This window comes from Acinonyx jubatus, chromosome B4 (genome assembly GCF_027475565.1).
Source record: "Acinonyx jubatus isolate Ajub_Pintada_27869175 chromosome B4, VMU_Ajub_asm_v1.0, whole genome shotgun sequence".
In the NCBI taxonomy this organism is placed as follows: domain Eukaryota; kingdom Metazoa; phylum Chordata; class Mammalia; order Carnivora; family Felidae; genus Acinonyx; species Acinonyx jubatus.
This window is the reverse complement of record NC_069387.1, coordinates 118,147,017-118,164,748: the sequence shown is the minus strand read 5'-3', so window position 1 is coordinate 118,164,748 and position 17,732 is coordinate 118,147,017. Positions and strand designations below refer to the sequence as shown.

Sequence of the window (17,732 nt, the reverse complement as noted above, 5' to 3'; positions counted from 1 at the left end):
CAGAATTCTTTCTTTATCCTTGTATTTTGCTATTTTCACTATGATATGTCATGCAGAAGATCGATTCGAATTATGTCTGAAGGGAGTTCTCTGTACCTCTTGGATTTAAATGCCTGTTTCCTTCCACAGACCAGGGAAGTTCTCAGCTATGATTTGTTCAAGTACACCTTCAGCCCCTTTCTCTCTTCTTCTGGAATTCCTATGATACGGATATTGTTCTGTTTGATTGCATCATTTAGTTCTTTAATTCTCCCCTCATACTCCTGGATATTTTTATCTCTCTTTTTCTCAGCTTCCTCTTTTTCCATAATTTTATCTTCTAATTCACATATTCTCTCCTCTGCCTCTTCAATCCGTGCTATGGCTGCCTCCATTTTATTTTGCACCTCATTTGTAGCATCTTTTAATTCCTCATGACTATTTTTTAGTCCCTTGATCTCTGTAGCAGTAGATTCTCTGCTGTCCTCTATGCTTTTTTCAATCCCAGTGATTAATTTTATGACTATTATTCTAAATTCTTGTTCCGTTATATTGCTTAAGTCGTTTATGATCAATTCGTTAGCTGTTGCCACTTCCTGGAGTTTCTTTTGAGGAAAATTCTTCCGTTTTGTCATTTTGATTAGTCCCTGCAGTAGCTCCAAACTGCAGGGCACCTCCCCTGTGGTTGTCTGGAGTAACTTGTGTTGGTGGGCGGGGCCACAGTCAGACCCGATGTCGGCCCCCAGTCCAGTGCTGGGGCCAAAGTTAGACTGGTGTGTACCTTATCTTCCCTTCTCCCAGGGGCAGGACTCACTATCCAGTGGTGTGGCCTGTGTCTGGGCTGCTTGTACACTGCCAGACTTGTGGTGCTGCTTCGATGGGATCTGGCCAAGGGTGTATTAACCGGGGTGGATCCACAAGGTGCACAGGGGCGGGAGGGTCAGGCTTAGCTCACTTTGCCATCAGTGGTCCCCTGCAGAAGGAGCTCTGCAGCACCAGGAGGGAGGCAGGCCCCTCGGAGGGATGGATCCACAGGAGCACAGCATTGGGTGTTTGCGAGGTGCAAGCAAGTTGGGTGACAGGAACTGGTTCCCTTTGGAATATGGCTGCGGATGGGAGAGAGAAATGGCGCTTGCCAGTGCCTTTGTTCCCCCACCAAGTCCTGTCCTTCTGTGGCTCAACAACTCTCCCTCCTGTCATCTTCTCGCCCTCCCTGCTCTCCAAGAGCAGAGCTGTTGACTTTTAAAATTCCAGATGTTAAGTCCCACTGGCTGTCAGACTCACACAGTCCGGCCCCTCCACTTTTGCAAGCCAGACTTCAGGGGCTCTACCTTGCCTGTGGGCTGCCCCTCCACCACCCCGGCTCCCTCCCACCAGTCCGTGTAGCACACACTGCCTCTCCACCCTTCCTACCCTCTTCCATGGGCCTCTTGTCTACTCTCCGCTGTGGAGAGTCTGTTCTGCTAGTCTTCTGGCAGTTTTCTGGGTTATTTAGGCCTATGTGGGTGGAATCTAACTGATCGGCAGGACAAGGTGAGCCCAGCATCCTCCTACGCCTCCATCTTCCCAGGTCTCCCACCTTTATTTATTTTTTAAGAGAGATAGAGAGATAGAGAGAGAGAGAGTTGGGGAGGGGTAGAAAGAGGGAGACAGAGGATTCAAAGCAGCCTCTGTGCAGTGAACGCAGAGCCCTATGCAGGGCTTGAACTCACGAACTGTGAGATCATGACCTGAGCTGAAATCAAGAGTTACCCACTTAACCACCTGAGCCACCCAGGCCCCCCCACCCCCCCATTGTGATTTTTAATTGTATTTCCCGGATGATGAGTGATGTTGAGTATCTTTTCATGTCTCTTTTGGCTATCTGTATGCCTTCATTGGAGATATGTCTGTTCATGTCCTTTTTCCTTTTTTTGGTTTTTCTTTAGAGAGACAGCATGAGCAGTGGAGAAGGGCAGAGAAAGAAAGAGAATCCCAAGCAGGCCCTACACTCAGGATGGAACCTGAAATGGGGCTTGATCTTACTACCCTTGGATCACGACCTGAGCTGAAAATGAGTGGATGCTCAATTGACTGAGCCACTCATGAGCTCATTTTAATTGGATTATTTTTAATTGCATTATTTGTGTTTTCTTGGTGTTGACTTGTATCAGTTCTTTAAATATTTCAGCTAGTAAGTCTATATCATTTGCAAATACCTTCTCCCACTCAGTATATTGTCTTTTAGTTTTGTTGATTGTTTTCTGTGCAGAAGCTTTTTATTTTGATGTAGTCCCAATAGTTTATTTTGCTTTTGTTTCCCTTGCTTCAGGAGACCTATTTAGAAAAATATTGCTATGGCCAATGTCAGAGAAATTACTTGCTGCCCTCTCTTCTAGGATTTTTATGGTTGTAGGTTTCACATTTAGGTCCTCAATCTATTTTGAGCTTATTTTTGCAGTGTAAGAAAGTGGTCCAGTTTTATTCTTTTGCATATAGGTGTCTAGTTTTCCCAGCAACATGTGTTGAAGAGACTTTTTCCCATGGCATATTTCTGCCTTCTTTATAGAACTTTAATCAGCCATGTTATTGTGTGTTTATTTCTGGGTTTTGTATTCTGTTCCATTGATCTATATGTGGTTTTGTGCCAGTACCATACTGTTTTTATTGCTATAGTTTTGTAATAAAAGTTTAAGTCTGGAATTGTGCTTCCTCCAATTTTCTTCTTCTTTTTCAAGATCGCTTTGGCTATTCAGGGTCTTTTGTGGTTCCATACAAATTTTAGTATTATTTGTTTTAGTTCTGTGAAAAATGCTGTTGGGATTTTGATAGGGATTGCATTAAATGTGTAGATTGCTTTCAGTAGTATAGAAATTTTAACAATATTTGTTCTTCCAATCCATGAACATGGAAAATCTTTCCATCTCTTTCTGTTATCTTCAGTTTCTTTAATCAGTTTTTTTTGTTTACTTTTTATTTTTTTCAATATATGAAATTTATTGTCAAATTGGTTTCCATACAACACCCAGTGCTCATCCCAAAAGGTGCCCTCCTCAATACCCATCACCCACCCTCCCCTCCCTCCCACCCCCCATCAACCCTCAGTTTGTTCTCAGTTTTTAACAGTCTCTTATGCTTTGGCTCTCTCCCACTCTAACCTCCATTTTTTTTTCCTTCCCCTCCCCAATGGGTTTCTGTTAAGTTTCTCAGAATCCACATAAGAGTGAAAACATATGGTATCTGTCTTTCTCTGTATGGCTTATTTCACTTAGCATCCCACTCTCCAGTTCCATCCATGTTGCTACAAAGGGCCATATTTCATTCTTTCTCATTGCCACGTAGTACTCCATTGTGTATATAAACCACAATTTCTTTATCCATTCGTCAGTTGATGGACATTTAGGCTCTTTCCACAATTTGGCTATTGTTGAGAGTGCTGCTATAAACATTGGGGTACAAGTGCCCCTATGCATCAGTACTCCTGTATCCCTTGGGTAAATTCCTAGCAGTGCTATTGCTGGGCCATAGGGTAGGTCTATTTTTAATTTTCTGAGGAAACTCCAGACTGTTTTCCAGAACTGCTGCACCAATTTGCATTCCCACCAACAGTGCAAGAGGGTTCCCGTTTCTCCACATCCTCGCCAGCATCTATAGTCTCCTGATTTTGTTCATTTTGGCCACTCTGACTGACGTGAGGTGATATCTGAGTGTGGTTTTGATTTGTATTTCCCTGATGAGGAGCGACGTTGAACATCTTTTCATGTGCCTGTTGGCCATCCGGATGTCTTCTTTAGAGAAGTGTCTATTCATGTTTTCTGCCCATTTCTTCACTGGGTTATTTGTTTTTTGGGTGTGGAGTTTGGTGAGTTCTTTATAGATTTTGGATACTAGCCCTTTGTCTGATATGTCGTTTGCAAATATCTTTTCCCATTCCGTTGGTTGCCTTTTAGTTCTGTTGGTTGTTTCCTTTGCTGTGCAGAAGCTTTTTATCTTCATAAGGTCCCAGTAGTTCATTTTTTGCTTTTAATTCCCTTGCCTTTGGGGATGTGTCAAGTAAGAGATTGCTACGGCTGAGGTCAGAGTGGTCTTTTCCTGCTTTCTCCTCTAGGGTTTTGATGGTTTCCTGTCTCACATTCAGGTCCTTTATCCATTTTGAGTTTATTTTTGTGAATGGTGTGAGAAAGTGGTCTAGTTTCAATCTTCTGCATGTTGCTGTCCAGTTCTCCCAGCACCATTTGTTAAAGAGGCTGTCTTTTTTCCATTGGATGTTCTTTCCTGCTTTGTCAAAGATGAGTTGGCCATACATTTGTGGGTCTAGTTCTGGGGTTTCTATTCTATTCCATTGGTCTGTGTGTCTGTTTTTGTGCTAATACCATGCTGTCTTGATGATTACAGCTTTGTAGTAGAGGCTAATGTCTGGGATTGTGATGCCTCCTGCTTTGGTCTTCTTCTTCAAAATTACTTTGGCTATTCGGGGCCTTTTGTGGCTCCATATGAATTTTAGGATTGCTTGTTCTAGCTTCGAGAAGAATGTTGGAGCAATTTTGATTGGGATTGCATTGAATGTGTAGATAGCTTTGGGTAGTATTGACATTTTGACAATATTTATTCTTCCAATCAATGAGCATGGAATGTTTTTCATTTCTTTATATCTTCTTCAATTTCCTTCATAAGCTTTCTGTAGTTTTCAGCATACAGATCTTGTACATCTTTGGTTAGATATATTCCTAGGTATTTTATGCTTCTTGGTGCAATTGTGAATGGGATCAGTTTCTTTATTTGTCTTTCTGTTGCTTCATTATTAGTGTATAAGAATGCAACTGATTTCTGTACATTGATTTTTGTATCCTGCAACTTTGCTGAATTCATGTATCAGTTCTAGCAGACTTTTGGTGAAGTCTATCAGATTTTCCATGTATAATATCATGTTATCTGGAAAAAGTGAAAGCTTGACTTCATCTTTGCCAATTTTGATGGCTTTGATTTCCTTTTGTTGTCTGATTGCTGATGCTAGAACTTCCAACACTATGTTAAACAACAGCGGTGAGAGTGGACATCCCTGTCGTGTTCCTGATCTCAGGGAAAAAGCTCTCAGTTTTTCCCCATTGAGGATGATGTTAGCTGTGGGCTTTTCATAAATGGCTTTTATGATCTTTAAGTGTGTTCCTTCTATCCCGACTTTCTGAGTGGTTTTTATTAAGAAAGGGTGTTGGATTTTGTCAAATGCCTTTTCTGCATCGATTGACAGGATCATATGGTTCTTATCTTTTCTTTTATTAATGTGATGTATCACGTTGATTGATTTGCGAATGTTGAACCAGCCCTGCATCCCAGGAATGAATCCCACTTGATCATGGTGAATAATTCTTTTTATATGCTGTTGAATTCGATTTGCTAGTATCTTATTGAGAATTTTTGCATCCATATTCATCAGGGATATTGGCCTGTAGTTCTCTTTTTTTTACTGGGTCTCTGTCTGGTTTAGGAATCAAAGTAATACTGGCTTCATAGAATGAGTCTGGAAGTTTTTCTTCCCTTTCTATTTTTTGGAATAGCTTGAGAAGGATAGGTATTATCTCTGCTTTAAACATCTGGTAGAACTCCCCTGGGAAGCCATCTGGTCCTGGACTCTTATTGGGAGATTTTTGATGACTGATTCAATTTCTTCGCTGGTTATGGGTCTGTTCAAGCTTTCTGTTTTCTCCTGATTGAGTTTTGGAAGTGTGTGGGTGTTTAGGGATTTGTACATTTCTTCCAGGTTGTCCAGTTTGTTGGCATATAATTTTTCATAGTATTCCCTGATGATTTCTTGTATCTCTGAGGGATTGGTTGTAATAATTCCATTTTCATTCATGATTTTATCTATTTGGGTCATCTCCCTTTTGTTTTTGAGAAGCCTGGCTAGAGGTTTATCAATTTTGTTTATTTTTTCAAAAAACCAACTCTTGGTTTCGTTGATCTGCTCTACAGTTTTTTTAGATTCTATATTGTTTATTTCTGCTCTGATCTTTATTATTTCTCTTCTGCTGGGTTTTGGCTGTCTTTGCTGTTCGGCTTCTATTTCCTTTAGGTGTGCTGTTAGATTTTGTATTTGGGATTTCTCTTGTTTCTTGAGATGGGCCTGGATTGCAATGTATTTTCCTCTCAGGACTGCCTTCGCTGTATCCCAAAGCGTTTGGATTGTTGTATTTTCATTTTTGTTTGTTTCCATATATTTTTTAATTTCTTCTCTAATTGCCTGGTTGACCCATTCATTCCTTAGTAGGGTGTTCTTTACCCTCCAGGCTTTTGGAGGTTTTCCAGACTTTTTCCTGTGATGGATTTCAAGCTTCATAGCATTGTGGTCTGAAAGTATGCATGGTATGATTTCAATTCTTGTATACTTATGAAGGGCTGTTTTGTGACCCAGTATGTGATCTATCTTGGAGAATGTTCCATGTGCACTCGAGAAGAAAGTATATGCTGTTGCTTTGGGATGCAGAGTTCTAAATATATCTGTGAAGTCCATCTGATCCAATGTAGCATTCAGGGCCCTTGTTTCTTTATTGACTGTGTGTCTAGATGATCTATCCATTTCTGTAAGTGGGGTGTTAAAGTCCCCTGCAATTACCACATTCTTCTCAATAAGGTTGCTTATGTTTATGAGTAATTGTTTTATATATATGGGGGCTCCCGTATTCGGCGCATAGACATTTATAATTGTTAGCTCTTCCTGATGGATAGACTCTGTAATTATTATAGAATGCCCTTCTTCATCTCTTGTTACAGCCTTTAATTTAAAGTCTAGTTTGTCTGATATAAGTATGGCTACTCCAGCTTTCTTTTGACTTCCAGTGGCATGATAAATAGTTTTCCATCCCCTCGCTCTCAATATGAAGGTGTCCTCAGGTCTAAAATGAGTCTCTTGTAGATAGCAAATAGATGGGTCTTGTTTTTCTATCCATTCTGATACCCTGTGTCTTTTGGTTGGCGCATTTAGTCCATTTACATTCAGTGTTATTATAGAAAGATATGGGTTTAGAGTCATTGTGATGTCCGTAGGTTTCATGCTTGTAGCGATGTCTCTGGTACTTTGTCTCACAGGATCCCCCTTAGGATCTCTTGTAGGGCTGGTTTAGTGGTGACAAATTCCTTCAGTGTTTGTTTGTTTGGGAAGACCTTTATCTCTCCTTCTATTCTAAATGACAGACTTGCTGGAGAAAGGATTCTCAGCTGCATATTTTTTCTTTTCATCACATTGAAGATATCCTGCCATTCCTTTCTAGCCTCCCAAGTTTCAGAAGAGAGATCAGTCACAAGTCTTATAGGTCTCCCTGAATATGTTAGGGCACGTTTATCTCTAGCTGCTTTCAGAATTTTCTCTTTATCCTTGTATTTTGCCAGTTTCACTATGATATATCATGCAGAAGATCGATTCAAGTTATGTCTGAAGGGAGTTCTCTGTGCCTCTTGGATTTCAATGCCTTTTTCCTTCCCCAGATCAGGGAAGTTCTCAGCTATTATTTCTTCAAGTACACCTTCAGCACCTTTCCCTCTCTCTTCCTCCTCTGGAATACCAATTATGCATAGATTAATTCTCTTTAGTGCACCACTTAGTTCTCTAATTTTCCCCTCATACTCCTGGATTTTTTTTATCTCCCTTTTTCTCAGCTTCCTCTTTTTCCGTAATTTTATCTTCTAGTTCGCCTATTCTCTCCTCTGCCTCTTCAATTCGAGCCGTGGTCGTTTCCATTTTATTTTGCAGCTCGTTTATAGAATTTTTTAGCTCCTCCTGACTATTCCTTAGCCCCTTGATCTCTGTAGCAAGAGATTCTCTGCTGTCCTCTATACTGTTTTCAAGCCCAGCGATTAATTTTATGCCTATTATTCTAAATTCACTTTCTGTTGTATTGTTTAAATCCTTTTTGATCAGTTCATTAGCTGTTTTTATTTCCTGGAGATTCTTTTGAGGGGAATTCTTCCATTTGGTCATTTTGGATAGTCCCTGGAGTGGTGGGGACCTGCAGGGCACTTCCCCTGTGCTGTGGTGTATAACTGGAGTGGGTGGGCGGGGCCGCAGTCAGCCCTGATGTCTGCCCCCAGCCCACCGCTGGGGCCACAATCAGACTGGTGTGTGCCTTCTCTTCCCCTCTCCTAGGGGCGGGATTCACTGTGGGGTGGGGTGGCCCGTCTGGGCTGCTTGCACACTGCCAGGCTTGTGGTGCTGGGGATCTGGCGTATTAGCTGGGGTGGATAGGCAAGGTGCATGGGGGCAGGAGGGGCAGGCTTAGCTCGCTTCTCCTTAGGTGATCCACTTCAGGAGGGGCCTGTGGCAGCGAGAGGGAGTCAGACCCACTGCCAGAGGTGCGAATCCACAGAAGCACAGTGTTGGGTGTTTGCTCGGTGCCAGCAAGTTCCCTGGCAGGAACTGGTTCCCTTTAGGATTTTGGCTGGGGGATGGGCGAGGGAGATGGCGCTGGCGAGCGCCTTTGTTCTCCGCCAGACTGCGCTCTGTCGTCCCGGGGCTCAGCAACTCTCCCTCCCGTTGTCCTCCAGCCTTCCCGCTCTCCGAGCAGAGCTGTTAACATATAACCTTCCAGATGTCAAGTCCCGCTTGCTGTCGGAACACACTCCATCCGGCCTCTCTGCTTTTGCCAGCCAGACTCGGGGGCTCTGCTTGGCGGGCGCGCCGCCCTTCCGCCCCAGCTCCCTCCTGCCAGTCCGCGTAGCGTGCACCGCCTCGCTGCCCTTCCTACCCTCTTCCATGGGCCTCTCGTCTGCGCTTAGCTCCAGAGACTCCGTTCTGCTAGTCTTCTGGCATTTTTCTGGATTATTTAGGCAGGTGTAGGTGGAATCTAAGTGACCAGCAGGACGCGGTGAGCCCAGCATCCTCCTACGCTGCCATCTTCCCTCTGATCCTTCTTTAATCAGTGTTGTATTGTTTTCAGAGTAGAGGTCATTCACCTCTTTGGTTAATTTTATTTTTAGGTATTGTATTATTTTTGGTGCAGTCATTAATAGCTATTTTAAATAGGTCTTTCTGCTGCTTCATATTTAGTGTATAGAATTGAAGCAGATTTCTGTATATTATTTTGTATCCTTTGACTTCATGGAATTCATTTCAATTCTAGGTTTTGGTGGAGTATTTCAGGTCTTGTATATATAGTATCATGTCATCTGCAAATAGTGAAAGTTTTACTCCTTTATTAACTCAGATGCCTTTTACTTCTTTGTGTTGTCTGATTGCTGTGGGTAAGACTTCCAATGGTATGTTGAATAAAAGCGAGAGTGGATATCCTTGTCTTCTTCCTGACTGTAGGGGAAAAGTTCTCAGTTTTTCACCATTGAGTATGATGTTCATTGTGGGTTTTTCATACGTTGAGGTATTTTTCCTCTATACCTACTTTGTTGAGGGTTTTTATCACAAAGGATTCTGTACTTTGTCCGATGCTTTTTCTGATCCTTTTGAAATGATCATATGGTTTTTTATCCTTTCCTTTTTAAAAAATATTTATTTATTTTTGAGAGAGAGAGAGAGAGAGAGAGCGAGCGAGCATGAGCGGGAGGTGGGGAGTGGGGCAGAGAGAAAGGGAGACACAGAAGGTGAAGGAGGCTCCATACTCTATCAGCACAGAGCCCAACGTGGGGCTCAAACTCACGAACTTTGAGATTATGACCTGAGCTAAGGTCAGATGCTTACCCACTGAGCCACCCAGGTGACCCCCTTCATATTTGTTATTAACCGTATTATGTATTTGGTTTCTCCCATGTTGGGTGCAAAAATACTTAAATGATTTTTATATCTTTTTGTTGAATTGTTCCCTTTATGATTATATAGAACCCTTCTTTGTTTATTTTTACAGTTTTTATTTTAAATTCTGTTTTGTCTGATAGAAGTATTGCTACCCCAGCATTGTTTTGCATGATAAATATTTCTCCATCCCCTCACTTTCAGTATGCAGGTGTCTTTAGGCTTGAAGTGAGTCTCTTGTAGGGCACTATATAGATTCATCTTTTTTTTTTAATCTACTCTGTCACCATATGTCTTTGCAGCATGTAGTCCATTTACATTCAAAGTAATTATCAATAGGTATTTGTTGCCATTCTGTTACTTGTTTTATAGTTGTTTTGGTAGTTTTCTCTGAGCCCTTCTTTCTCTCTTTGATGGTTTACTGGCTTTCTTTAGTGATACTCCTTTCTCTTTACTCTTTATATACGTATTACTGGTTTTTGATTTTTGGTTACTGTCAGTTTTGTATATAACATCTGCATATAGTAGTCTGTATGAAGTTGATGGCTGATTAAGTTTGAACCCATTCTTTACTCCCCTCTCCAGCATATTTCACATATATGGTATTATATTTTACAACAATTTATTTTGTGAATCCTTTGGCTGAATTTTACAAATATACTTATTTATACTGCTTTTGTGTTTTTTACTTTTCAGACTCTCACTTATGGTCTTTCATTTATACTCAAAGAGTCCCCTTTAATATTTATTGTAGGGCTGATTGAGTGGTAATCAATTCCTTTTTTTTTTCTTTTTTCTTTGTCTGAGAAACTCTGTATCTCTCCTTCTATTCTGAACGATAGTCTACCTGGATAGAGTGTTCTTGGCTGCAGATTTTTCCCTTTCAGCACTTTGATATATCATATTAATCCCTTTTTGTCTTCAAAGTTTCTACTAAAAAATCTGTTGGTAGCCTTATGGAGTTTCCCTTGTATGTAACTGTCTTCTTTTCTCTTGCTGCTTTTAAAATTCTCTGTTTATATCACTACTTTTTGCCCTTTTAATTACTATGTGTCTTGGTATAGACCTCCTGGGGTTGGTTTTATTGGGTAACTCTCTTCCTCCTTTTCCATATTAGGGAAGTTTTCAGCTATTATTTCTTTAAATAAATTTTCTGCCCCCCCTTTTTTCTCTTCTCCTTCTGGTATCCCTCTAATGAGAATATTATTATGATTGTGGAGTGTCTGAATTCCCCGTCTACTCTCATTTTGCAGCTTTTTTCTCTCACCTGCTAAGCTTGATTACTGTCCATTATTTTTCTTCCAGGTTGCTAATTCATTCCTCTACTTCTTCTAGCCTATTTATTCTAATAGAATAATTTTTTTTTTATTTTCAAGAAAGTGAGAGCATGTGAGCAGGGGAGAGGGCCAGAAGGAGAGAGAGAGAGAGAATCTTGAGAAGGCTCCATGATTAGCATGAAGCCCAATGTGAGGATTGATCCCACAACCCTGGGATCATGACTTGAGCCTAAATTAAGAGTCAGACCCTTAATGGTCTGAGCCACCCAGGTGCCCATCAAGTATATTTTTCACTTCAGTTATTATTTGCTTCATCTCTGATTGGGTCTTTTTTAACTCTGTGTTAAGAGTCTGGTCTCACTGATGTCCTTCACTCTTTTCTCAAGTCCAGTGAGTATCTTTATGATCATTACTTTAAATTTTCTTTCAGGATATTACATATACCTCTATTGCTTATGTCTCTTGCTGTGATTTTGTCTTCTTGTTTCATTTGGGACATAATCCTCTGTCTTCTCATTTTGCCTGTTTTGTCTGTTTCCTTGTGTTAGAATTGTCAACTAGTCTCTTGCTCTTGAGAGTAGTGAGCAGGGTGTGTACTTATAATGAGGTGGCAATTGTCCTCCTCCACAGGGGACATGTAGCTGCTGCAGAGACTCAGGCTGGCAAGGGAACTCCACAGTGTGTGCAGGTGAGGGTTGCAGTTTTAAAAAGGTGCCAGGGTCCTCCACAGTAGGTTGGGGGAGGCAGTGTTGGCAAGATTTGCAATGGTCTGGGAGAGGGGACCTGCAGCACCTAAGGCAAGTGTGGCTTTAAAAGGGGGCAGGGTGCAGTGTAAGCACTAAGTAGTGAATGCATGCACCCTGCTGTTTCTGCCACTGCACAAGGCTATGTGATTATGCTGGGGAGTGGGGGGGGATGGCACCTGCCAGCTCTTTTGTTCCTGGAGAAGTCCCTCAGGAACTCTGAAATTAATAACTGACTCTCCCTCCTGTGCACCCCAGATGTTTTTCAAACTGCTGCTTCTAAGTGGTGTCTTTGAGAACTATTTGTTGTGTGTTTCTTTAAGGGCAGGGACTCATTTTCCTTTCACCCTTTGTGCTTGCTCTCCCAGAGCCCAGCCACTGATTTTTAAGTTCCAGGCTTTAAGTCCTGCTTGTTACAGGAACTCATGAAATTCAATTCCACTGATTTTCAAAGCTAAATGCTGTGGGGATTTGTCTTTCCCAGGCTTTCCATTGTGATAGTCTCTTTGTCATCTCTCTACATGCCTGTGTTGCCGCTCCCTCCCTCTGGTGACCAGACCCAAGGGGTTTAGCTCCCTACTGTATGTATGCCCTTCCTACCCTATTCGATGTCACCTTTCCTTGATATTTAGGTGTGGGGTTTGTTCTGCCAGTCTTTGGATCATTTTCTACATTATTTGTGCTGATGTGAGTGTTATCTAGTTATATCTGTGGGAGGAGGTGAATTAGGGTCCTCTTCTGCCACCTTCCCTGGGGCTCTCTAGACCTTAGTTTTGAGGGCTTTAATATTGTCATGAATGCCAGATAAAGTAATTTTTTGGTCTACTTTAGGAAAAGTGGCTTTCAATTCCTTATGTTTTCAAAAGCTAAAAATAGTTTCTATAGTAATAATGTCAGGATAAAATGGGCTATTTTATGTAGTTACATTATCTCTAAAATATGTTGTTTTGTAAAATGATAACTTTAGAACTGTTAGAATCTTCTGGTTTACAGCAGTCCAAATCTTCAACTATATTTTCAAGTATGAAATACTTATTTTCTTGGTAGCGTTTAAATAGCAAGAAGAGTTTTTATATTCTTCCCATAATGCAGAAATATCTTTTAACTTATATAAATCTCTGCCATCTTAGAAGGGTTGTGTTAAAAGGGAGGAGGCAGGTGTTATGAATCTTTATTCTTTGGTATAAACTACAGTGGCTGAGTGTTAATTGCTTCCAATATTTAAGTAATGAAATAAAGTAATAGGGAATTTTTGTATTCAGATTTTAATACATGGCAGTAGGCCTACATTCACTAATAATTTCTCTACATCAAATAAATTATTGTTCCAAGGAGAATACATGAAAGATGGCATTCATTTTCTACATGACTAAAATTTTCATATGCAACATGCTGCTGGCTGTGGGACTATCAGGCTTCTTTGTTTTTCAAAGCACGATTCTGCTTAACTGTTAACTCTGCACTTGTGCTTTATTTGCAGCATCTGGCGAGGCCCCAATGTAAACTGCACAGACAGTTCGGGTTACACTGCTTTACACCATGCAGCCTTAAATGGACATAAGTAAGTGCTCCTTATTTGGACTAGAATCCTTGTGTATGTAGTTACATGTGATGAACTTTATTATGTTGATGAGACCTGTCTCATGTTGCCAGGAGTCCCTTGAGCTTAGGTGAATTTGAAGAGGCACCAGGGGGCAACACTGACAAGTTAAACTTGGTAGGAATGTTGCTGTGATGATTATGTGCAGAGTGTAAACTGAGAGAATTGTTGTAAAATAGTCAAATACCACACGAAGAGAATGAAAGAAGTGATAGGACATGTTAGTTATGCATAACTGACGGGAAGGAATGGGATAAAACCTGTTATTAATGCCTCCCTACCTTTTTTGGATGTCTTTATCAAACATGGGGAGTATTCACCAAGAGTAAAATCTTGATAGATTCTTACTATGAATATGAGTCACAGGCATTTATATGAACCACTTCAAAATCTTTCACATTTACTTAAAATGCTTTTTCTTTGTTATTCAAGATAGTCTTTCTGGTTTTTAATTTCTTTCTGTGGAATTATGTTTCAGTAATGTGATAGCCTACAATATGGACAATGAAATAATGTGTAACCATAACCATCACTTCATTTCTAGTATTTGACCTACTTTACCTTACGGTTTTGTGCCAGAGTCACAGTGTGAGGAGTCCTCTAAATGATTCAGATGTCCTGTCTTCCCCTATCATAGAACAAAAGGGGTTCTTTTTATGTCAGTCTTTTTTTTCTTTTTTTCCTTTGCTCTAATGGCCCAAATTAGTCTTCCCAGATATGGATCATTTAATTTCACTTTAGTTTTTTAGATGTGATAATATTGCCTTAAACATGCTAGATACAAAAAAAAAAAATAAAAATGCTGGTTACCTTTTGCTTTCCCACCTAACCTTTCTTTTATTCTATGAATTGAGACACAGGATCAAGTCACACTTGATCACATTTTATGGACTTAAAGTTTTTACACAAGAAACTTATCATTTTGCCATTTATCATTGTGATATTTTTATCTTCAAACTTATTGCAGAAACCTAGCATTATCATTCTGTTTAGATATGGAGATGTATCTATATCTACGCATGTGTAATTATATACGTAATCATAATGTTTTGTCACTTGGATTCTTAGTATTAGAATTCCCAAAATACATTTCTGTTTATCCACTCCCTAGTCTATATTGAATCATCTTATACCATGTAACTTAGCACCTTTTATTTGCTGGATATTTTTCAAACTTTATTGTTGTCCTGATGAATTCATGTGTTCAGATTGCTATCATTTGAATGTTTTAAAGGAATTACTATTTTTTCTTCTTTGTACCTGGGTCATCAGGAATAAAAGCAAATGAAATCAGCCCAAGAAATACAATGCTGATGGCTTCTTTGGTCATCTTAATTGTCATTCCTAATTCAGAGGAAATTCCAGTTGGGAAAATAACTGGAAAGACTATCAAATCTAATGGACAGAAGATCTTAGGCCTGAGCATTGGAGCTATACTGCTTTTCTTGTTCTATCATAGCTTGTCATTATAAGTACTTCTCAAAATAATATTTCAAAATGGATTAGCATTCATATTCCTCCATGATTTTCCATGTTTAGGAAATGTTATTGTTCATACATGATGACCTATGAAGTTCTAACTTCTAACCATTGAGATATGGTTCCCTTTGCCCACTGCATAATTGTTTGTTTCTATTAGCAATTTACAAAGTAAAGATAATTTAAGTGAATTGAATATCAATCATTAAGATTGTGACCATAAAGAGATGAGTGATTTGACTAGATATCTTTTAAGATCTCTTTGATTGCAGATATTCTCTGAGAATTATATATCTCTGCTTTTATATGAAGATCCCATCTTTTTAACATTTTCTAGAAAGATTTTACTCAGTGTCATTGTACAGGCATTGGAAAAAAGCAGGAAAATTTCTGATTCCATCTTCCCATCTCTGCTGGGTATGTGACCTTTCCCCATTTAATTAACCCATCTAGTGCTGAATTCAGTGTACTGAATACATAGGCTGGATATTTCTCATTGTTCCTTTCAATGATTACATTTTATGACACACTGCTTTGGTATTTGTGGCTCAGTTATGTACTGTGATGCTAAAATTCTGAAATTTACATTTCCATCTAGAGTGTAAGATTTACGGACTTTAAATTACCATGGATTTTTGTAATTAGAGATGATTTATTCAACCCAACCCCCCTCCCCTCATGGAGAAACAAGACCATTCTGGATAAATGACATAGTGGTCATTTATATATTAAGGTGGGGCTGTGTCTTGAGTTTAAGTGTTTTAGTTCTAAGTGCATGCCTTTGCCAATACTGTACATTATCTTCTCTTTGTGACTCTGCACATCAGTTTCCTAAACTCTTGCTTGCTTTCCTCTGTTCTGTTGTCTATTTCTGGACTGCCTCCCATGAACTAGTGTGTTCATACAGAATGCTAATTTTAATATTGGTTTAAGAAAATATATTTGAAGGAGAAAAAATGTCATAGAATATATCTCAGAGCCAGAGAAGAATGTTTTTTCTTTGCTTTGCTTTTGCTATTCTCACTTAGCAAGGTAATGAGCAATTGATTATTTTGTATTCTTCCCAAGCATGCATTAGCAGTCAGCACAGAAACACATCATTTCCATGTTTGTTGCTATTGTTGTTGTAGCCATCATCTGTAAATTGTGTCTGAAAACATTATGATTTCTAGGCTAAAGTTCATGGAATCATAGAGCTAGAAGTATTATTACAGGGTTCTGTAGTTTATTCTTTTCCTTTGAATACAGGCTTTTCCTTTACCCTCAACATATGGTCTAAGCCTTCGTACTGCAAATTATGCCCATGTTATATTCTCTTATTTTGTATGTTTTACTGGAAGCTCTTGTTTATCAACTCTAGTTAATCCTCAAGCAGAATAGGACCTTATACCTGAAATACATTGTTTCGTAATGAACAATTCATCTCACTTAGCCAAATCAAGACACAATAGAAAATGTACTTCTGTTAGTGATTTCCTGGGTCATTGGTAATTGCAGATTAGAAAATTATTACCTTCAAATGATAGAAAAAACCCCACCATCAGTAGAACAAAATCCACTAGCAATGATTATAAATTATTTCAGTAGATAGGCAAGAGACCTATTTCTGTTTTTCTTTTTTAAAATATGGAGGATTCATTTTCTCTCTCATGTATGTATTTCTGCCACAAATTTGGTTCTCTTAATTCTCTTCCTAGTAGACATTAGCCAGCCAGCTGGCCTGATTTTCTGCCTTTCTTCTTGTCTCTCACCCTCTTTCCATCACTTCTTTCTCCCCTGCCTCCTTCCCTTTTTCCTTCCTTTCTTCCTTCTATCGCTTCTTCCCGCCCTTCCTTTCTTCTTTCCTTTTCCTTCTTCTGTCCTCCCTTTTCTTTTTTTCTCATCTTTTCTTTTTTTTAAATAATAATCTTATTGTTCACTATAAAGTTTTAGTAAACATTTGTATTCATATTTCACTTCTCCTCTTCTTGGCAAATTATTCCTTTCCTTTTTTTCTTAAGTTTAATCTCATTAAACTATATTGGGCACGTTGTGATTCTTGGATGCTGTTTTGAAAACTGTCAGCACTAAATTGTTACGTTTATATCTTTGAAATATATGTGTCTTTGATATGCGTGGGGTTTAAGTATTTTCTGTTCTTGCCTCATTCTTTGAATATTTAATGCTTGGATTCTAGACTCCATTATCTGAAATCCAAATTGTATCTCAAATTGTATCTAGAATCCAGATGGTAAGCTATGTGTGCTTTTGATTCACTCTTTCTTAGGTTTTCTAATGAAAGGAGAGAACTTCCTCTAAAAATTTATATAGTCTGGTCCATGAAATTTCTCTTTGGATAACCTAGAAATAACTTGGATATAATTGCTTCTTTCCTGGATAAGGATATTAACTAGTTAAAATTTGCTCTTATTCACTTTCTCTGGAAATCTATGAGAGTGAATTCAGTATAAAAAGAAGCTCCAGCTATAAAATGGAGTGTATGTCCTAGAGTCTTTTGACCATGTTGAATACATTTGCAACTCTGTTTCTGTTAAGGAGAAGTAAAATCTTCAAGAAAGTCTGAAATAAAAAAGGCCTTAATTAATTTGAGAATTTAATTAGTTTGTTACTACTATATCCATATAGTTTACTTCAGAGTTATTTAGACTACTAACAACTAAGGGAGGATGGAACAAAATAAATGTCTTTGGTTATGATTCAATTATAGGGAAATTTGCTTTTGAGGTAAAGAAATTTGAATGTTGAACATTCCCAATGAACTTAATTTTGCTCGGAACATATCCTGAAACTTCTTAAAAGACATTTCATATTAATTAGAAGTGTATTTATATCTATCAGAAAATGAAGCAAATTAAATACATTAGCAAAAATCAATACTTTTAGAATTCCTATTTTTACCTGAACTTCTATATTAGCTTCAGGCTGCAAATGTTGCAATGATTTAA

At 39.1% G+C, this 17,732-nt stretch overlaps 1 protein-coding gene across 13 annotated transcripts in view; it reads left to right on the top strand.

The window, feature by feature from the left end:
* The window catches only part of ANKS1B (ankyrin repeat and sterile alpha motif domain containing 1B), a 1,063,758-nt gene that overhangs the window by 146,665 nt on the left and 899,361 nt on the right, over nt 1-17,732 (top strand). For all 13 annotated transcript variants that reach the window (XM_027071024.2, XM_027071022.2, XM_053226641.1 and 10 more), the window contains exon 2: nt 13,189-13,269. In XM_027071024.2, coding sequence (XP_026926825.1) covers nt 13,189-13,269 — 81 coding nt within the window. The remainder of the gene's footprint in view (nt 1-13,188; nt 13,270-17,732) is intronic.